Source organism: Heptranchias perlo, chromosome 35, assembly GCF_035084215.1.
Source record: "Heptranchias perlo isolate sHepPer1 chromosome 35, sHepPer1.hap1, whole genome shotgun sequence".
Lineage (NCBI taxonomy): Eukaryota > Metazoa > Chordata > Chondrichthyes > Hexanchiformes > Hexanchidae > Heptranchias > Heptranchias perlo.
In genome coordinates this window covers 21,424,158-21,447,613 of record NC_090359.1, presented here as the reverse complement: position 1 = coordinate 21,447,613, position 23,456 = coordinate 21,424,158, and the positions used below count along the sequence as shown (strand labels likewise).

Sequence of the window (23,456 nt, the reverse complement as noted above, 5' to 3'; positions counted from 1 at the left end):
TCGAGTGGTTCGGGGGGTTTATAGATAGAATAACAGATACCCGGGAGTGAGTTACAGGCTGGAATCCAATCGAGGGGTTCGGGGGTTTTATATATAGAATAACAGATACCCGGGAGTGAGTTACAGGCTGGAATCCAATCGAGTGGTTCGGGGGGTTTATGTATAAAATAACAGATACCTGGGAGTGGATTACAGGCTGGAATCTAATCGAGGGGTTCGGGGGGTTTATATATAGAATAACAGATACCCGGGAGTGAGTTACAGGCTGGAATCTAATCGAAGGGTTCGAGGGGTGTATGTATAAAATAACAGATACCCGGGAGTGAGTTACAGGCTGGAATCTAATCGAAGGGTTCGGGGGGTTTATATATAGAATAACAGATACCCGGGAGTGAGTTACAGGCTGGAATCTAATCGAAGGGTTCGAGGGGTTTATATATAGAATAACAGATACCCGGGAGTGAGTTACAGGCTGGAATCTAATCGAAGGGTTCGGGGGGTTTATATATAGATTAACAGATACCCGGGAGTGAGTTACAGGCTCGAATCTAATCGAAGGGTTCGGGGGGTTTATATATAGATTAACAGATACCCGGGAGTGAGTTACAGGCTGGAATCTAATCGAAGGGTTCAGGGGGTTTTCTATAGATTAACGGATATCAGGGATTGAGTTGCAGGCTGGAATCTAATCGAGGGGTTCGGGGGGATTATATAGAGAATAACAGATACCCGGGTGTTAGTTACAGGCTGGAATCTAACCAAGGGATTCGGGAGGTTTACAATAAGGAAATCCAGGACTGAGTTACAAGGAGAATATCTGCCACACTGGGTGTCTTGTGACTGTATGGAATCAATATTTGTTTACACTATTTTCCTCTGGGTTCTGTCTTTACCTGGTCCTGTGGTCCCCTGGGTTGTGGTGGATTTTGCACTAGTTGGTGGTGATTGGGTGGTTGTTGTGGAGCCTGTATCAAAAATAGGAAACATTTTATGAGTAGAATAAATAAAATATAGAATAATCGACACTCAGGAGAGAGTTACAGGCTGGAATCTAATCGAGGGGTTCGGGGGGTTTATAGATAGAATAACAGATACCCGGGAGTGAGTTACAGGCTGGAATCAAATCGAGGGGTTCGGGGGGTTTATAGATAGAATAACAGATACCCGGGAGTGAGTTACAGGCTGGAATCTAATAGAGGGGTTTTGGGGGGTTTATATACAGAATAACAGATACCCGGGAGTGAGTTACAGGCTGGAATCTAATCGAGGGGTTGAGGTGGTTTATATATAGAATAACAGATACCCGGGAGTGAGTTACAGGCTCGAATCTAATCGAGGGGTTCGGGTGGTTTATATATAGAATAACAGATACCCGGGAGTGAGTTACAGGCTGGAATCTAATCGAGGGGTTCGGGGGGTTTATATATAGAATAACAGATACCCGGGAGTGAGTTACAGGCTCGAATCTAATCGAGGGGTTCGGGTGGTTTATATATAGAATAACAGATACCCGGGAGTGAGTTACAGGCTGGAATCTAATCGAGGGGTTCGGGGGGTTTATATATAGAATAACAGATACCCGGGAGTGAGTTACAGGCTCGAATCTAATCGAGGGGTTCGGGGGGTTTATATATAGAATAACAGATACCCCGGAGTAAGTTACAGGCTGGAATCTAATCGAGGGGTTCGGGAGGTTTACAATAAGGAAATCCAGGAGTGAGTTACAGAGAGAATATCTGCCACACTGGGTGTCTTGTGACTGTATGGAATCAATATTTGTTTACACTATTTTCCTCTGGGTTCTGTCTTTACCTGGTCCTGTGGTCCCCTGGGTTGTGGTGGATTTTGCACTAGTTGGTGGTGATTGGGTGGTTGTTGTGGAGCCTGTATCACAAATAGGAAACATTTTATGAGTAGAATAAATAAAATATAGAATAATCGACACTCAGGAGAGAGTTACAGGCTGGATTCTAATCGAGGGGTTCGGGGGGTTTATATGTAGACGAACAGATACCCGGGAGTGAGTTACAGGCTGGAATCCAATCGAGTGGTTCGGGGGGTTTATGTATAAAATAACAGATACCTGGGAGTGGATTACAGGCTGGAATCTAATCGAAGGGTTCGGGGGGTTTATATATAGAATAACAGATACCCGGGAGTGAATTCCAAGCTGGAATCTAATCGAGGGGTTCGGGAGGTTTACAATAAGGAAATCCAGGAGTGAGTTACAGAGAGAATATCTGCCACACTGGGTGTCTTGTGACTGTATGGAATCAATATTTGTTTACACTATTTTCCTCTGGGTTCTGTCTTTACCTGGTCCTGTGGTCCCCTGGGTTGTGGTGGATTTTGCACTAGTTGGTGGTGATTGGGTGGTTGTTGTGGAGCCTGTATCAAAAATAGGAAACATTTTATGAGTAGAATAAATAAAATATAGAATAATCGACACTCAGGAGAGAGTTACAGGCTGGATTCTAATCGAGGGGTTCGGGGGGTTTATAGATAGAATAACAGAGTCCCGGGAGAGAGTTACAGGCTGAGATCTAATCGAGGGGTTCGGGGGGTTTATATATAGAATAACAGATACCCGGGAGTGAGTTACAGGCTGGAATCTAATCGAGGGGTTCAGGGGTTTATATATAGAATAACAGATACCTGGGAGTGAGTTACAGGCTGGAATCTAATCGAGGGGTTCGGGGGGTTTATATATAGAATAACAGATGCCCGGGAGAGAGTTACAGGCTGGAATCTAATCGAGGGGTTCGGGAGGTTTATATATAGAATAACAGATACCCGGGAATGAGTTACAGGCTGGAATCTAATGGAGGGGTTTTGGGGGGTTTATATACAGAATAACAGATACCCGGGAGTGAGTTACAGGCTGGAATCTAATGGAGGGGTTTTGGGGGGTTTATATACAGAATAACAGATACCCGGGAGTGAGTTACAGGCTGGAATCTAATCGAGGGGTTCGGAGGGTTTATATATAGAATAACAAATACCCGGGAGTGAGTTACAGGCTGGAATCTAATCGAGGGGTTCGGGTGGTTTATATATAGAATAACAGATACCCGGGAGTGAGTTCCAAGCTGGAATCTAATCGAGGGGTTCGGGAGGTTTACAATAAGGAAATCCAGGAGTGAGTTACAGAGAGAATATCTGCCACACTGGGTGTCTTGTGACTGTATGGAATCAATATTTGTTTACACTATGTTCCTCTGGGTTCTGTCTTTACCTGGTCCTGTGGTCCCCTGGGTTGTGGTGGATTTTGCACTAGTTGGTGGTGATTGGGTGGTTGTTGTGGAGCCTGTATCAAAAATAGGAAACATTTTATGAGTAGAATAAATAAAATATAGAATAATCGACACTCAGGAGAGAGTTACAGGCTGGAATCAAATCGAGGGGTTCGGGGGGTTTATAGATAGAATAACAGATACCCGGGAGTGAGTTACAGGCTGGAATCTAATCGAGGGGTTCGGGGGGTTTATAGATAGAATAACAGATACCCGGGAGTGAGTTACAGGCTGGAATCAAATCGAGGGGTTCGGGGGGTTTATAGATAGAATAACAGATACCCGGGAGTGAGTTACAGGCTGGAATCTAATAGAGGGGTTTTGGGGGGTTTATATACAGAATAACAGATACCCGGGAGTGAGTTACAGGCTGGAATCTAATCGAGGGGTTGAGGTGGTTTATATATAGAATAACAGATACCCGGGAGTGAGTTACAGGCTCGAATCTAATCGAGGGGTTCGGGTGGTTTATATATAGAATAACAGATACCCGGGAGTGAGTTACAGGCTCGAATCTAATCGAGGGGTTCGGGTGGTTTATATATAGAATAACAGATACCCCGGAGTAAGTTACAGGCTGGAATCTAATCGAGGGGTTCGGGAGGTTTACAATAAGGAAATCCAGGAGTGAGTTACAGAGAGAATATCTGACACACTGGGTGTCTTGTGACTGTATGGAATCAATATTTGTTTACACTATTTTCCTCTGGGTTCTGTCTTTACCTGGTCCTGTGGTCCCCTGGGTTGTGGTGGATTTTGCACTAGTTGGTGGTGATTGGGTGGTTGTTGTGGAGCCTGTATCAAAAATAGGAAACATTTTATGAGTAGAATAAATAAAATATAGAATAATCGACACTCAGGAGAGAGTTACAGGCTGGAATCAAATCGAGGGGTTCGGGGGGTTTATATATAGAATAACAGATACCCGGGAGTGAATTACAGGCTGGAATCTAATCGAGGGGTTCGGGGGGTTTATAGATAGAATAACAGATACCCGGGAGTGAGTTACAGGCTGGAATCTAATCGAGGGGTTCGGGGGGTTTATAGATAGAATAACAGATACCCGGGAGTGAGTTACAGGCTGGAATCTAATCGAGGGGTTCGGGGGGTTTATATATAGAATAACAGATACCCGGGAGTGAGTTACAGGCTGGAATCCAATCGAGTGGTTCGGGGGGTTTATGTATAAAATAACAGATACCTGGGAGTGGATTACAGGCTGGAATCTAATCGAAGGGTTCGGGGGGTTTATATATAGAATAACAGATACCCGGGAGTGAGTTCCAAGCTGGAATCTAATCGAGGGGTTCGGGAGGTTTACAATAAGGAAATCCAGGAGTGAGTTGCAGAGAGAATATCTGCCACACTGGGTGTCTTGTGACTGTATGGAATCAATATTTGTTTACACTATTTTCCTCTGGGTTCTGTCTTTACCTGGTCCTGTGGTCCCCTGGGTTGTGGTGGATTTTGCACTAGTTGGTGGTGATTGGGTGGTTGTTGTGGAGCCTGTATCACAAATAGGAAACATTTTATGAGTAGAATAAATAAAATATAGAATAATCGACACTCAGGAGAGAGTTACAGGCTGGAATCTAATCGAGGGGTTCGGGGGGTTTATAGATAGAATAACAGATACCCGGGAGTGAGTTACAGGCTGGAATCAAATCGAGGGGTTCGGGGGGTTTATAGATAGAATAACAGATACCCGGGAGTGAGTTACAGGCTGGAATCTAATAGAGGGGTTTTGGGGGGTTTATATACAGAATAACAGATACCCGGGAGTGAGTTACAGGCTGGAATCTAATCGAGGGGTTGAGGTGGTTTATATATAGAATAACAGATACCCGGGAGTGAGTTACAGGCTCGAATCTAATCGAGGGGTTCGGGTGGTTTATATATAGAATAACAGATACCCGGGAGTGAGTTACAGGCTGGAATCTAATCGAGGGGTTGAGGTGGTTTATATATAGAATAACAGATACCCCGGAGTGAGTTACAGGCTGGAATCAAATAGAGGGGTTTTGGGGGGTTTACATATTGAATAACAGATACCCGGGAGTGAGTTCCAGGCTGGAAACTATCGGAGGGGTTTTTGGGGTTTATACATAGAATAACAGATACCCGGGAGTGAGTTACAGGCTGGAATCTAATCGAGGGGTTCGGGTGGTTTATATATAGAATAACAGATACCCGGGAGTGAGTTACAGGCTGGAATCTAATCGAGGGGTTCGGGGGGTTTATATATAGAATAACAGATACCTGGGAGTGAGTTACAGACTGGAATTAATGGAGGGGTTCGGGGGGTTTATATATAGAATAACAGATACCCGGGAGTGAGTTACAGGCTGGAATCTAATCGAGGGGTTCGGGGGTTTTATATATAGAATAACAGATACCCCGGAGTGAGTTACAGGCTGGAATCTAATCGAGGGATTCGGGGGGGTTTATATATAGAATAACGGATACCCGGGAGTGAGTTACAGGCTGGAATCTAATCGAGGGGTTCGGGTGGTTTATATATAGAATAACAAATACCCGGAAGTGAGTTACAGGCTGGAATCCAATCGAGTGGTTCGGGGGGTTTATGTATAAAATAACAGATACCTGGGAGTGGATTACAGGCTGGAATCTAATCGAAGGGGTTCGGGGGGTTTATATATAGAATAACAGATACCCGGGAGTGAGTTACAGGCTGGAATCTAATCGAGGGGTTCGGGAGGCTTACAATAAGGAAATCCAGGAGTGAGTTGCAGAGAGAATATCTGCCACACTGGGTGTCTTGTGACTGTATGGAATCAATATTTGTTTACACTATTTTCCTCTGGGTTCTGTCTTTACCTGGTCCTGTGGTCCCCTGGGTTGTGGTGGATTTTGCACTAGTTGGTGGTGATTGGGTGGTTGTTGTGGAGCCTGTATCAAAAATAGGAAACATTTTATGAGTAGAATAAATAAAATATAGAATAATCGACACTCAGGAGAGAGTTACAGGCTGGAATCAAATCGAAGGGTTCGGGGGGTTTATAGATAGAATAACAGATACCCGGGAGTGAGTTACAGGCTGGAATCAAATAGAGGGGTTTTGGGGGGTTTACATATAGAATAACAGATACCCGGGAGTGAGTTCCAGGCTGGAAACTATCGGAGGGGTTTTTGGGGTTTATACATAGAATAACAGATACCCGGGAGTGAGTTACAGGCTGGAATCTAATCGAGGGGTTCGGGGGGTTTATATATAGAATAACAGATACCTGGGAGTGAGTTACAGACTGGAATTAATGGAGGGGTTCGGGGGGTTTATATATGGAATAACAGATACCCGGGAGTGAGTTACAGGCTGGAATCTAATTGTGGGGTTCGGGGGGGATTATATATAGATTAACGGATATCAGGGATTGAGTTACAGGCTGGAATCTAATTGTGGGGTTGGGGGGGATTATATATAGATTAACGGATATCAGGGATTGAGTTACAGGCTGGAATCTAATCGAGGGGTTCAAGGGTTTATATATCGAATAACAGATACCCAGGAGTGAGCTGCAGACTGCATTCTAATTGAGGGGTTCGGGGGGGTTATATATAGAATAACAGATACCCGGGAGTGAGTTACAGGCTGGAATCTAATGGAGGGGTTCGGGGGGTTTATATTCCGAATAACAGATACCCGGGAGTGAGTTACAGGCTGGAATCTAATCGAGGGGTTCGGGGGGTTTATATATAGAATAACAGATACCTGGGAGTGAGTTACAGGCTGGAATCTAATCGAGGGATTCAGGGGGGGTTTATATATAGAATAACAGATACCCGGGAGTGAGTTACAGGCTGGAATCTAATCGAGGGGTTCGGGGGGTTTATATATAGAATAACAGATACCTGGGAGTGAGTTACAGGCTGGAATCTAATCGAGGGATTCAGGGGTTTATATATAGAATAACAGATACCCGGGAGTGAGTTACAGGCTGGAATCTAATCGAGGGGTTCGGGGGTTTTATATATTGAATAACAGATACCCGGGAGTGAGTTACAGGCTGGAATCTAATCGAGGGGTTCGGGGATTTATATATAGAATAACAGATACCTGGGAGTGAGTTACAGGCTGGAATCTAATCGAGGGATTCAGGGGGGGTTTATATATAGAATAACAGATACCCGGGAGTGAGTTACAGGCTGGAATCTAATCGAGGGATTCAGGGGTTTATATATAGAATAACAGATACCCGGGAGTGAGTTACAGGCTGGAATCTAATCGAGGGGTTCGGGGGGTTTATATATAGAATAACAGATACCTGGGAGTGAGTTACAGGCTGGAATCTAATCGAGGGATTCAGGGGTTTATATATAGAATAACAGATACCCGGGAGTGAGTTACAGGCTGGAATCTAATCGAGGGGTTCGGGGGTTTTATATATCGAATAACAGATACCCGGGAGTGAGTTACAGGCTGGAATCTAATCGAGGGGTTCGGGGGGTTTATATATAGAATAACAGATACCTGGGAGTGAGTTACAGGCTGGAGTCTAATCGAGGGGTTCGGGGGGTTTATATATAGATTAACGGATATCAGGGATTGTGTTGCAGGCTGGAATCTAATTGAGGGGTTCGGGGGGATTATATAGAGAATAACAGATACCCAGGAGAGTTTTACAGGCTGGAATCTAATCGAAGGGTTCGGGAGGTTTACAATAAGGAAATCCAGGATTGATTTACAGAGAGAATATCTGCCACACTGGGTGTCTTGTGACTGTATGGAATCAATATTTGTTTACACTATTTTTCTCTGGGTTCTGTCTTTACCTGGTCCTGTGGTCCCCTGGGTTGTGGTGGATTTTGCACTAGTTGGTGGTGATTGGGTGGTTGTTGTGGAGCCTGTATCAAAAATAGGAAACATTTTATGAGTAGAATAAATAAAATATAGAATAATCGACACTCAGGAGAGAGTTACAGGCTGGATTCTAATCGAGGGGTTCGGGGGGTTAATATATAGAATAACAGATACCCGGGAGTGAGTTACAGACTGGAATCTAATCGAGGGGTTCGGGTGGTTTATATATAGAATAACAGATACCCGGGAGTGAGTTGCAGGCTGAAATCTAATCGAGGGGTTCGGGGGTTTATATATAGAATAACAAATACCCGGGAGTGAGTTGCAGGCTGAAATCTAATCGAGGGGTTCGGGGGGTTTATATATAGAATAACAGATACCCGGGAGTGAGTTACAGTCTAGAATCTAATCGAGGGGTTCGGGGGGTTTGTATATAGAATAACAGATACCCGGGAGTGAGTTACAGGCTGGAATCTAATCGAGTGGTTCGGGTGGTTTATATATAGAATAACAAATACCCGGGAGTGAGTTGCAGGCTGAAATCTAATCGAGGGGTTCGGGGGGTTTATATATAGAATAACAGATACCCGGGAGTGAGTTACAGGCTGGAATCTAATCGAGGGGTTCGGGGGTTTATATATAGAATAACAAATACCCGGGAGTGAGTTGCAGGCTGAAATCTAATCGAGGGGTTCGGGGGGTTTATATATAGAATAACAGATACCCGGGAGTGAGTTACAGGCTGGAATCTAATCAAGGGGTTCGGGGGGTTTATATATAGAATAACAGATACCCGGGAGTGAGTTACAGGCTGGAATCTAATCGAGGGGTTCGGGGGGTTTATATATAGAATAACAGATACCCGGGAGTGAGTTACAGGCTGGAATCTAATCGAGGGGTTCGAGGGGTTTATATATAGAACAACAGATACCCGGGAGTGAGTTACAGGCTGGAATCCAATCGAGGGGTTCGGGGGTTTATATGTAGAACAACAGATACCCGGGAGTAAGTTACAGGCTGGAATCTAATCGAGGGGTTCGGGGGGTTTGTATATAGAATAACAGATACCCGGGAGTGAGTTACAGTCTGGAAACTTATCAATGGCTTTAGGTTGATTGTATTTTTAAAAACAGATGCCTGGGAGAGAGTTACATGCTGACTGGTGTATGGCATGGGATGGAGGATGCATAGTGGGGGTGGTGGGGTATATAGTGGGGGTGGTGGGGTATATAGTGGGGGTAGTGGGGTATATAGTGGAGGTGGTGGGGTATATAGTGGGGGTGGTGGGGTATATAGTGGGGGTAGTGGGGTATATAGTGGGGGTGGTGGGGTATATAGTGGGGGTAGTGGGGTATATAGTGGGGGTGGTGGGGTATATAGTGGGGGTGGTGGGGTATATAGTGGGGGTGGTGGGGTATATAGTGGGGGTGGTGGGGTATATAGTGGGGGTGGTGGGGTATATAGTGGGGGTGGTGGGGTATATAGTGGGGGTGGTGGGGTATATAGTGTGGGATTGGGGTATATAGTGTGGGATTGTGGGGTATATAGTGGGGGTGGTGGGGTATATAGTGGGGGTGGTGGGGTATATAGTGGGGGTGGTGGGGTATATAGTGGGGGTGGTGGGGTATATAGTGGGGGTGGTGGGGTATATAGTGTGGGATTGGGGTATATAGTGTGGGATTGGGGTATATAGTGTGGGATTGGGGTATATAGTGGGGGTGGTGGGGTATATAGTGGGGGTGGTGGGGTATATAGTGGGGGTGGTGGGGTATATAGTGTGGGATTGGGGTATATAGTGGGGGTGGTGGGGTATATAGTGGGGGTGGTGGAGTATATAGTGGGGGTGGTGGGGTATATAGTGTGGGTGGTGGGGTATATAGTGTGGGATTGGGGTATATAGTGGGGGTGGTGGGGTATATAGTGGGGTTGGTGGGGTATATAGTGTGGGATTGGGGTATATAGTGGGGGTGGTGGGGTATATAGTGGGGGTAGTGGGGTATATAGTGGGGCTGGTGGGGTATGTAGTGGGGGTGGTGGGGTATGTAGTGGGGGTGGTGGGGTATATAGTGGGGGTGGTGGGGTATATAGTGGGGGTAGTGGGGTATATAGTGGGGGTGGTGGGGTATATAGTGGAGGTGGTGGGGTATATAGTGTGGGTGGTGGGGTATATAGTGGGGGTGGTGGGGTATGTAGTGGGGGTGGTGGGGTATATAGTGGGGTTGGTGGGGTATATAGTGGGGGTAGTGGGGTATATAGTGGGGGTAGTGGGGTATATAGTGTGGGATTGGGGTATATAGTGGGGGTGGTGGGTATATAGTGGGGGTGGTGGGGTATGTAGTGGGGGTGGTGGGGTATGTAGTGGGGTTGGTGGGGTATATAGTGGGGGTAGTGGGGTATATAGTGGAGGTGGTGGTGTATATAGTGTGGGTGGTGGGGTATATAGTGGGGGTGGTGGGGTATGTAGTGGGGGTGGTGGGGTATATAGTGGGGTTGGTGGGGTATATAGTGGGGTTGGTGGGGTATATAGTGGGGTTGGTGGGGTATATAGTGTGGGATTGGGGTATATAGTGGGGGTGGTGGGGTATATAGTGGGGGTGGTGGGGTATGTAGTGGGGGTGGTGGGGTATGTAGTGGGGGTGGTGGGGTATGTAGTGGGGGTGGTGGGGTATATAGTGGGGGTGGTGGGGTATATAGTGGGGGTGGTGGGTATATAGTGGGGGTGGTGGGTATATAGTGGGGGTGGTGGGGTATATAGTGGGGTTGGTGGGGTATATTGTGGGGGTGGTGGGGTATATTGTGGGGGTGGTGGGGTATATAATGTGGGTGGTGGGGTATATAGTGTGGGATTGGGGTATATAGTGGGGGTGGTGGGTATATAGTGGGGGTGGTGGGGTATATAGTGGGGGTGGTGGGGTATATAATGTGGGTGGTGGGGTATATAGTGTGGGATTGGGGTATATAGTGTGGGTGGTGGGGTATATAGTGGGGGTGGTGGGGTATGTAGTGGGGGTGGTGGGGTATATAATGTGGTTGGTGGGGTATATAGTGGGGTTGGTGGGGTATATAGTGGGGGTGGTGGGGTATATAGTGGGGTTGGTGGGGTATATAGTGGGGGTGGTGGGGTATATAATGTGGGTGGTGGGGTATATAGTGTGGGTGGTGGGGTATGTAGTGGGGGTGGTGGGGTATGTAGTGGGGGTGGTGGGGTATATAGTGTGGGATTGGGGTATATAGTGTGGGTGGTGGGGTATATAGTGGGGGTGGTGGGGTATATAGTGGGGGTGGTGGGGTATATAGTGGGGGTGGTGGGGTATATAGTGTGGGTAGTGGGGTATATAGTGTGGGTGGTGGGGTATATAGTGGGGGTGGTGGGGTATATAGTGGGGGTGGTGGGGTATATAGTGGGGGTGGTGGGGTATATAGTGGGGGTGGTGGGGTATATAGTGGGGGTGGTGGGGTATGTAGTGGGGGTGGTGGGGTATATAGTGGGGGTGGTGGTGTATATAGTGGGGGTAGTGGTGTATATAGTGGGGGTAGTGGGGTATATAGTGGGGGTGGTGGGGTATATAGTGGGGGTGGTGGGGTATATAGTGGGGGTGGTGGGGTATATAGTGGGGGTGGTGGGGTATCCTTTTCTTGTTAAGCTGGTGGTGGGGTTGCAGTCTTACCTTGTTGGCACTTTGCAATACACACGCTGTCCACTGCAATGTCAGATTGCACCGTCTCACCGCGGACTGCTTCAATAACAAACTGGAAAAGAGTGGATAAGAGTTAATTTTTATAGTGCAGGTGCCCTTGAAACTGTGATTGGTACCTTCCTGTTGTATGGGAGATGGTGAGGCTGGCATTCATGCCAACAGGCTCCACAAACTTTTATCATGTGTTCCACCACCTGTACAATAGCATCAGCCATGGCTCAGTGGTTAGCGCTCTGCCCTCTGAATCAGAACGTACAGTAGAGGCTGACTCCCTCGTGCCAGTACTGAGGGAGTGCTGCACTGTCAGAGGTGCCGTCTTTCGGATGAGATGTTAAACCGAGGCCCCGCCTGCCCTCTCAGGTGGACGTAAAAAACCCCCTGGCCGCTATTTCGATGAAGAGCAGGATAGTTCTCCCTGGTGTCCTGGCCAACATTCCTCCTTTAGCAAAATTAGATTAGCGGGGCGTGCATCTCATTACTGCTCGTGGGATCTTGCTATGCTGACTACTTGACTCCTCTTCAAAAAACAAATTTGTGTGAGGTACTCAGGGATGTGATAAAGCGTTCCTGGACGAGGGAGAGATACGTGGACCTGCACTGCAAACAAACCCATCCTCCACCTTATAAACCTACCTATCTGGAAAGGTTGAACAGGCGGGGGGTCTTTTCTCTAGAAAAGAGAAGGCTGAGGGGTGATCTGACAGAGGTCTTTAAAATTACGAAGGGGTTTGCGAGGGTAGACGTGGAGAAGATGTTTCCATTTATGGGGGAGACCAAAACTAGGGGCCATAAATATAAGATAGTCACTAATAAATCCAATCGGGAATTCAGGAGAAACTTCTTTACCCAGAGAGTGGTGAGAATGTGGAACTCGCTCCCACAAGGAGTAGTTGAGGCGAATAATGTAGATACATTTAAGAGGAAGCTCGATAAACACATGAGGGAGAAACGAATTGAAGGATTTCCTGATAGGGTGAGATGATCCCACCTACCCACCTTCTCACCATATCCCTCAACCCCACCTACCCACCTTCTCACCATATCCCTCAATCCCACCTACTCATCTTCTCACCATATCGCTCAACCCCACCTACCCACCTTCTCACCATATCCCTCAACCCCACCTACCCACCTTCTCACCATATCCCTCAACCCCACCTACCCACCTTCTCACCATATCCCTCAATCCCACCTACTCATCTTCTCACCATATCGCTCAACCCCACCTACCCACCTTCTCACCATATCCCTCAACCCCACCTACCCACCTTCTCACCATATCCCTCAACCCCATCTACCCACCTTCTCACCATATCCCTCAATCCCACCTCCCCACCATATCCCTCAATCCCACCTACTCATCTTCTCACCATATCCCTCAATCCCACCTACCCACCTTATCACCATATCCCTCAATCTCACCCAACCACCTTCTCACCATATCCCCTACCTTCTCACCTTCTCCCTCAATCCCACCTTCTCACAATATCCCTCAATCCCACCTACTCATCTTCTCACCATATCCCTCAATCCCACCTACCCACCTTCTCACCATATCCCTCAATCCCACCTACTCATCTTCTCACCATATCCCTCAATCCCACCTACTCATCTTCTGTCTGCTCCAATGCCTGACCCTGGTACATTATATCACAAGTTATTCCCCTTTTAATGGAATAAACTCTGCCTTCCTGTCCTTCTTCCTCTTATCTTCCTTGCACCTCACTCCTGTCCCCTGGTTTTTTTTTACCACCTATCGTCCTTCAGCCAGTAGGGTGGGTTCTCACAGATTTATTCCTCTCCCTCTCTTGAGACTCCTCAACACCAGGCTTGAGGCACAAGGCGAGGGTGGGCAGATGACCATTTGGAGATACAGTCACTCCCTTGGGGCACTAGCAGCTGAATTTCCCCCTCCCTTCCCTCCTCACCCCCTCCCCCCACGCCCCCCCCCCACCCCCACAAGAAAGCATTTCCCTTACCTGCTCAGATTTTAATAAAGAGAATGCAGCGAAAATCAGACCCACCTGAATTTCTGCTTTCCCCCTGTAGGTGGCCTCCGCCAGCTTCCAGCCTGGCTGTTGGTTTCCGACGAGGGAGAACAGTGGGGGGCCCAAACTGCTTCCTGCCGGTGAAAATACATAACATGAACAGGGGGAAACTGAAGATGTGGAACAGACAGGGGGCTTCGATGGGCATGATGGAGGGCTTCGATCGGCATGATGGAGGGCTTCGATCGGCATGATGGAGGGTGTTGATGGGCATGATGGAGGGCTTCGATCGGCATGATGGAGGGTGTTGATGGGCATGATGGAGGGCTTCGATGGGCATGATGGAGGGCGTCGATGGGCATGATGGAGGGCTTCGATGGGCATGATGGAGGGCGTCGATGGGCATGATGGAGGGCGTCGATGGGCATGATGGAGGGCTTCGATCGGCATGATGGAGGGCGTCGATGGGTATGATGGAGGGCGTCGATGGGCATGATGGAGGGCTTCGATGGGCATGATGGAGGGCTTCGATGGGCATGATGGAGGGCTTCGATGGGCATGATGGAGGGCTTCGATGGGCATGATGGAGGGCTTTGATGGGCAGAATGAGGGTTTGATGGGTTCGGTGAGGGGTTTTGATGTGTATGATTGCTAGGTCTTTATTTTGCCCAAACAGGTGTTGTAAATATAATTTAAAGTTATTAGCAGCCTTGGTGAAGGCTCCCGACATTTTACCTTTAAGTGGCCACATCCCTTTAAATTTACTCATCGCGTCCTAGGAAGCAGTCTTGTAAGAGCTGATTACATACAACCCCCACCAACTCCCCCCAACCTCTGATGGCCTCCCAATACCAGGTCCTATAGGGATCAGGAGTTCGCCCTCATTATGTAAATAAGGTTGCATCACAGGCAACCAATCTTCAGAGGTAGTGAGAGCAAGAAGTACAAAGCTAAGGACCTGGGCCGAGAAATTGGTCCGGGCAGCGCCCGTTTATTGGGCGCTATTCAGACTGCTAAGGCCCCAATATGGCGGGCAGATAGTGTGTGTGACCCCTGACCCCACGTTGTCTTGACCTCCGACCCCTAGCTCCCTGTTCTCTGTCCCCCCCTGCCCCCACTCCGATTACCGATCGGACCCGAACCCCGGACGCGATTACCTGAGGGCCGCTGCGACGCTAGCAACAGCTCCATTTTTCACTGGCTCCATTTCAATGGGGCCTGAGGCCTCCAATATCTGGGGCGGCTCAGGCCTCACCATTCCGGTGCAGGGTATGCATCCGCCCCCCCCACCCCCCACCAAAGCCCCCCACCCCCTCCCCCCCCACCCCCCCCCCCAAAATGGGCGCATTCCCAAATTTCTGGGCCCAGGTGGCTTCAAACAACATGCACAATATACGTCAGCCATTTTAAACAGAAATTCTGACACCGTGTACGGTGCTCTCTGCTCACTGAAGGTCATAGAAACCTTCTCTAACTGGGGGTAGATATTCCCCTTCTTATGTCCGATATATTGTCCGATGATGGGTATGATGGAGGGCTTCGATGGGCATGATGGAGGGCTTCGATGGGCATGATGGAGGGCTTCGATGGGCATGATGGAGGGCTTCGATGGGCATGATGGAGGGCTTCGATGGGCATGATGGAGGGCTTCGATGGGCATGATGGAGGGCTTCGATGGGCATGATGGAGGGCTTCGATGGGCATGATGGAGGGCTTCGATGGGCATGATGGAGGGCTTCGATGGGCATGATGGAGGGCTTCGATGGGCATGATGGAGGGCTTCGATGGGCATGATGGAGGGCTTCGATGGGCATGATGGGGGCTTTGATGGGCATGATGGAGGGCTTTGATGGGCATGATGGAAGGCTTCGATTGGCATGATGGAAGGCTTCGATTGGCATGATGGAAGGCTTTGATTGGCATGATGGGGGCTTTGATGGGTATCATGGGGGCTTTGATGGGCATGATGGAAGGCTTGATGGGCATGATGAGGGCTTTGATGGGCATGATGAGGGCTTTGATGGGCATGATGAGGGCTTTGATGGGCATGATGGGGCTTTGATGGGCATGATGGGGACTTTGATGGGCATGATGGGGACTTTGATGGGTATGATGGAAGGTTTTGATGGGCATGATGGAAGGTTTTGATGGGTATTATGGAAGGCTTTGATGGGTATGATGGAGGGCGTTGATGGGCATGATGGAAGGTTTTGATGGGTATTATGGAAGGCTTTGATGGGTATTATGGAAGGCTTTGATGGGTATGATGGAGGGCGTTGATGGGCATGATGGAAGGTTTTGATGGGTATTATGGAAGGTTTTGATGGGTATTATGGAAGGCTTTGATAGGCATGATGGGGACTTTGATGGGCATGATGGGGACTTTGATGGGTATGATGGAAGGCTTTGATGGGCATGATGGGGACTTTGATGGGCATGATGGGGACTTTGATGGGTATGATGGAAGGTTTTGATGGGCATGATGGAAGGTTTTGATGGGTATTATGGAAGGCTTTGATGGGTATGATGGAGGGCTTTGATGGGTGTGATGGAGGGCATTGATGGGCATGATGGAAGGTTTTGATGGGTATGATGAGGGCTTTGATGGGCATGATGGGGGCGTTGATGGGCATGATGGGCAATATAATGGCTGCTTTTAATTGAGACTCTGGAATATTCGGCCAATGATATAACAGAAGTAACAGAGCAGTGCGTTTGCTGCTGTATGATTACTCCCATCAGTGGGGCCCTCTAGTATTCAACTAACAATGTGCGAGCACAATACCTATCAATGTATTTTGGAAGGAAAAATGAGGAGAGGCAATATAAACTAAATGGTACAATTTTAAAGGGAGTGCAGGAACAGAGAGACCTGGGGGTGTACTCACATAAATCTTTCAACATGGCAGGACAAGTTGATAAAGCTGGTTTGAAAAAAAGCATGTCATAGAATCATAGAATGGTTACAGCACAGAAGGAGGCCATTTGGCCCGTCGAGCCCATGCCGGCTCTCTGCAAGAGCTAGCTCGTCCCACTCCCCCGCCCTTTCCCCGTAGCCCTGCAAATTTTTTCCCTTCAGGTACTTGTCCAGTTCCCTTTTGAAAGCCACGATTGAATCTGCTTCCACCGCCCTTGGGCTAATTGGATAGCTGTTTCAAAGAGCCGGCACAGGCACGATGGGCCGAACGGCCTCCTTCTGTGCTGAATGGTTCTATGATTCCGCACCTCCCTCCCCCCTGTCCGCGGGCCCGATGGATACTTGCCTTGCTTTCCTGCGTAGACGTTTAACTCCATTGTGGTAGCTGTTCCGTACATGTAATAGTGGAACTTCAGTGTGAGGCACTCCACTGAGAGCACCAAGGGACTCCTCAAATGTGATTTGTCGCCAGGATGAGTGAATGATGAGTCCATCAACATGTAGTAACCAACTGCAACGGAAAGGCCAAAATGAAAGCCGGAACAGGGTAGCATGCTTTAGGAACAGGAGGAGGCCATTCAGCCCCTCGGGCCTGCTCCGCCATTCAATGAGATCATGGGCTGATCTGTATCGTAACTCCATCTCCCCGCCTTGGTTCCCTAACCTTTAATTCCTTTACCCAACAAAAATCTATCGATCTTAGTTTTGAAATTTTCCAATTGACCCCCGGCCTCGACAGCTTTTTGGGGGAGAGAGTTCCAGATTTCCACTCCCCTTTGTGTGAAGAAGTGCTTCCTGACATCACCCCTGAACGGCCTGGCTCTAATTTTAAGGTTACGCCCCCTTGTTCTGGACTCCCCCCACCAGAGGAAATAGTTTCTCTCTATCGACCCTATCAAAACCCTTAAATCATCTTAAACACCTCGATTAGATCACCCCTTAATTTCCTATACTCGAGGGAATACAAGCCTAGTCTGTGCAACCTGTCCTCAAATATAACTCTTTTAGCCCTGGTATCATTCTGGTGAATCTGCTCTGCACCCCCTCCAAGGCCAATATATCCTTCCTGAGGTGCGGTGCCCAGGACTGAACGCAGTGCTCCAGATGTGGGATCTAACTTTATATAACTGTACCATTAACTTTCACTCCTTTGTATTCCAGGGCCCTTGAGATAGAGAAGAGTATTCCCAATCTGACACTATAGCTTTGGGTGTAACCTTAATCAGAACTGAAGGTCAACAGACATTTTAGTAAGCTTGGGAAACAAGGGGGAAAGGAGGGAATCAATAAATACACCAATCACAGCAAGGGAGTTGAGGGATTACATAGAGTTTACAGGATAGAAACAGGCCATTCGGCCCAACTGGTCCATGCCGGTGTTTATGCTCCACACGAGACTCCTCCCTCCCTACTTCATCTCACCCTATCAGCATATCCTTCTATTCCTTTCTCCCTCATGTGTTTATCCAGCTTCCCCTTAAATGCATCTCTGCTACTCGCCTCAACTACTCCTTGTGATAGCGAGTTCCACATTCCCACCATTCTCTGGGTAAAGAAGTTTCTTCTGAATTCCCTATTGGATTTATTAGTGACTATCTTATATTTATGGCCCCTAGTTTTGGTCTCCCCCACAAGTGGAAACATTTTCTCTACGTCTACCCTATCAAACGCCTTTCATTATCTTAAAGGCCTCTATCAGGTCACCCCTCAGCCTTCCCTTTTCTAGAGAAAAGAGCCCCAGCCTGTTCGATCTTTCCCGACAGGTATAACCTCCATAATAAATCTTTTTTGCACCTTCTCCAGTGCCTCAATATCCTTTGTATAATACGGAGACCAGAACTGTTCACAATACTCCTACAAAACACTTCATAGAAGGCTTCTAGGTGCTGTAGTGTCAGTTTGGCTCAGTTGTAACACTCTTGTCCCTGAGCGAGAAGGTTGAGAGTTCAGACCGCACTCCAGAGACTTGAGCCCCCAATCCAGGCCGACACTCCCAGTGCCTGTACTGAGGGAGTGCTGCACTGTCGGTAGGCGCCGTCTTTCGGATGAGACGTTAAACTGAGACCCTGGCCTCAGGAGCCAGGAATTTAAAAATAGCCGCGACTGCCCTCTGATTGCCCTCAAAAATATATAAGCTGCTACAATCCCTTTCATTGATACCAATTCCCCAACAGAGAATATACTTAACCAGTGATCTTAAAGAGACAGGCCAGGTTAGCAACTAAGCATCCTGATGGTTTTCCACACCCCAAGTGAGACCACTGGAGCTCTTCCAATATGGGGATAAATGTTCATTGTGTGAGATGGCATTCAGATAAAGCTATTTAAAGGGGCATCGCTATCAGAAATTACTGGCTTGCAAACTGGAAATGTTAGCCGAGGAGACAGTCTGATTGCTTAAAAAATGCCAATCATGTGATCACTCTCACATTTATTTCCACTCTAAAAAAATATCCTTAACGATCTCAGTCAGACATCGCTGACGCCGCTCCTTTAAATCAGGATATATCGCACAAAAAGCAAACCAGATTCGAATCGAGGACTCCTTACATCCCGGTTTGGAATAGTCGTCGTCTGGACCGGTGTTCTCCGTGTTAGTCTGCCCATTCCACTGATCAAAAGGGACCAGGAGCGGAGTGTCTTCGTTGGTCCAGCCGCAGAGGTTGTCGAACTCATCAAAGTCGCAGCTGACGATACAAGCTGCAGGGGGCGAAAGGGGTACATTTACTCTCGTACTCGCTGGGAGCTTCAGCGGTGGTGATAGCACCGGGCACGAGGAGACTCGCTAACACAGTAATACAGTATTGGGATCGATACTCTCACTGAAACAGTAATACAGTATTGGGATCGATACTCTCACTGACACAGTAATACAGTATTGGGATCGATACTCTCACTAACACAGTAATACTGTATTGGGATCGATACTCTCACTGACACAGTAATACAGTATTGGGATCGATACACTCTGACACAGTAATACAGTATTGGGATCGATACTCTCACTGACACAGTAATACAGTATTGGGATCGATACTCTCACTGACACAGTAATACAGTATTGGGATCGATACTCTCACTAACACAGTAATACTGTATTGGGATCGATACTCTCACTGACACAATTATACAGTATTGGGATCGATACTCTCACTGACACAGTAATACAGTATTGGGATCGATACTCTCACTAACACAGTAATACTGTATTGGGATCGATACTCTCACTGACACAATTATACAGTATTGGGATCGATACTCTCACTGACACAGTAATACAGTATTGGGATCGATACTCTCACTAACACAGTAATACAGTATTGGGATCGATACTCTCACTGACACAGTAATACAGTATTGGGATCGATACTCTCACTAACACAGTAATACTGTATTGGGATCGATACTCTCACTGACACAATTATACAGTATTGGGATCGATACTCTCACTGACACAGTAATACAGTATTGGGATCGATACTCTCACTAACACAGTAATACAGTATTGGGATCGATACTCTCACTGACACAGTAATACAGTATTGGGATCGATACTCTCACTGACACAGTAATACAGTATTGGGATCGATACTTTCACTGACACAGTAATACAGTATTGGGATCGATACTCTCACTGACACAGTAATACAGTATTGGGATCGATACTCTCACTAACACAGTAATACAGTATTGGGATCGATACTCTCACTGACACAGTAATACAGTATTGGGATTGATACTCTCACTAACACAGTAATACAGTATTGGGATCGATACTCTCACTGACACAGTAATACAGTATTGGGATTGATACTCTCACTGAAACAGTAATACTGTATTGGGATTGATACTTTCACTAACACAGTAATACAGTATTGGGATCAATACTCTCACTGACACAGTAATACAGTATTGGGATTGATACTCTCTGACAAAGTAATACAGTATTGGATCGATACTCTCACTGACACAGTAATACAGTATTGGGATCGATACTCTCACTGACACAGTAATACTGTATTGGGATCGATACTCTCACTGACACAGTAATACTGTATTGGGATCGATACTCTCACTGACACAGTAATACTGTATTGGGATCGATACTCTCACTGACACAGTAATACAGTATTGGGATCGATACTCTCACTGACACAGTAATATGTATTGGGATCGATACTCTCACTGACACATTAATACTGTATTGGGATCGATACTCTCACTGACACAGTAATACAGTATTGGGATCGATACTCTCACTGACACAGTAATACTGTATTGGGATCGATACTCTCACTGACACAGTAATACAGTATTGGGATCGATACTCTCACTGACACAGTAATACTGTATTGGGATCGATACTCTCACTGACACAGTAATACTGTATTGGGATCGATACTCTCACTGACACAGTAATACAGTATTGGGATCGATACTCTCACTGACACAGTAATACTGTATTGGGATCGATACTCTCACTGACACAGTAATACTGTATTGGGATCGATACTCTCACTGACACAGTAATACAGTATTGGGATTGATACTCTCACTGACACAGTAATACAGTATTGGGATCGATACTCTCACTGACACAGTAATACAGTATTGGGATCGATACTCTCACTGACACAGTAATACTGTATTGGGATCGATACTCTCACTGACACAGTAATACTGTATTGGGATCGATACTCTCACTGACACAGTAATACAGTATTGGGATTGATACTCTCACTGACACAGTAATACAGTATTGGGATCGATACTCTCACTGACACAGTAATACAGTATTGGGATCGATACTCTCACTGAAACAGTAATACTGTATTGGGATTGATACTCTCACTAACACAGTAATACAGTATTGGGATCAATACTCTCACTGACACAGTAATACAGTATTGGGATTGATACTCTCTGACAAAGTAATACAGTATTGGATCGATACTCTCACTGACACAGTAATACAGTATTGGGATCGATACTCTCACTGACACAGTAATACTGTATTGGGATCGATACTCTCACTGACACAGTAATACTGTATTGGGATCGATACTCTCACTGACACAGTAATACTGTATTGGGATCGATACTCTCACTGACACAGTAATACAGTATTGGGATCGATACTCTCACTGACACAGTAATACTGTATTGGGATCGATACTCTCACTGACACAGTAATACTGTATTGGGATCGATACTCTCACTGACACAGTAATACAGTATTGGGATCGATACTCTCACTGACACAGTAATACTGTATTGGGATCGATACTCTCACTGACACAGTAATACTGTATTGGGATCGATACTCTCACTGACACAGTAATACAGTATTGGGATCGATACTCTCACTGACACAGTAATACTGTATTGGGATCGATACTCTCACTGACACAGTAATACTGTATTGGATCGATACTCTCACTGACACAGTAATACTGTATTGGGATTGATACTCTCACTGACACAGTAATACTGTATTGGGATCAATACTTTCACTAACACAGTAATACAGTATTGGGATCGATACTCTCACTGACACAGTAATACTGTATTGGGATTGATACTCTCACTGACACAGTAATACTGTATTGGGATCAATACTTTCACTAACACAGTAATACAGTATTGGGATCGATACTCTCACTGACACAGTAATACAGTATTGGGATCGATACTCTCACTGACACAGTAATACTGTATTGGGATCGATACTCTCACTGACACAGTAATACAGTATTGGGATCGATACTCTCACTGACACAGTAATACAGTATTGGGATCGATACTCTCACTGACACAGTAATACAGTATTGGGATCGATACTCTCACTAACACAGTAATACTGTATTGGGATTGATACTCTCACTGACACAGTAATACTGTATTGGGATCGATACTCTCACTGACACAGTAATACTGTATTGGGATCGATACTCTCACTGACACAGTAATACTGTATTGGGATCGATACTCTCACTGACACAGTAATACTGTATTGGGATTGATACTCTCTGACAAAGTAATACAGTATTGGATCGATACTCTCACTGACACAGTAATACAGTATTGGGATCGATACTCTCACTGACACAGTAATACTGTATTGGGATCGATACTCTCACTGACACAGTAATACTGTATTGGGATCGATACTCTCACTGACACAGTAATACTGTATTGGGATCGATACTCTCACTGACACAGTAATACAGTATTGGGATCGATACTCTCACTGACACAGTAATACTGTATTGGGATCGATACTCTCACTGACACAGTAATACAGTATTGGGATCGATACTCTCACTGACACAGTAATACTGTATTGGGATCGATACTCTCACTGACACAGTAATACTGTATTGGATCGATACTCTCACTGACACAGTAATACTGTATTGGGATTGATACTCTCACTGACACAGTAATACTGTATTGGGATCAATACTTTCACTAACACAGTAATACAGTATTGGGATCGATACTCTCACTGACACAGTAATACTGTATTGGGATTGATACTCTCACTGACACAGTAATACTGTATTGGGATCAATACTTTCACTAACACAGTAATACAGTATTGGGATCGATACTCTCACTGACACAGTAATACAGTATTGGGATCGATACTCTCACTGACACAGTAATACTGTATTGGGATCGATACTCTCACTGACACAGTAATACAGTATTGGGATCGATACTCTCACTGACACAGTA

General features: G+C 46.4%; 1 protein-coding gene across 1 annotated transcript in view; it reads right to left on the bottom strand.

The window, feature by feature from the left end:
- LOC137302304 (zonadhesin-like) overlaps positions 1–23,456 on the bottom strand; it is a 108,040-nt gene that overhangs the window by 69,742 nt on the left and 14,842 nt on the right. Inside the window, 13 exon segments of the mRNA XM_067971944.1 lie at positions 894–965; positions 1,813–1,884; positions 2,317–2,388; positions 3,236–3,307; positions 4,017–4,088; positions 4,728–4,799; positions 6,132–6,203; positions 8,085–8,156; positions 11,781–11,862; positions 13,835–13,932; positions 15,274–15,834; positions 17,062–17,226; positions 19,266–19,415. Coding sequence (XP_067828045.1) covers positions 894–965; positions 1,813–1,884; positions 2,317–2,388; positions 3,236–3,307; positions 4,017–4,088; positions 4,728–4,799; positions 6,132–6,203; positions 8,085–8,156; positions 11,781–11,862; positions 13,835–13,932; positions 15,274–15,834; positions 17,062–17,226; positions 19,266–19,415 — 1,632 coding nt within the window.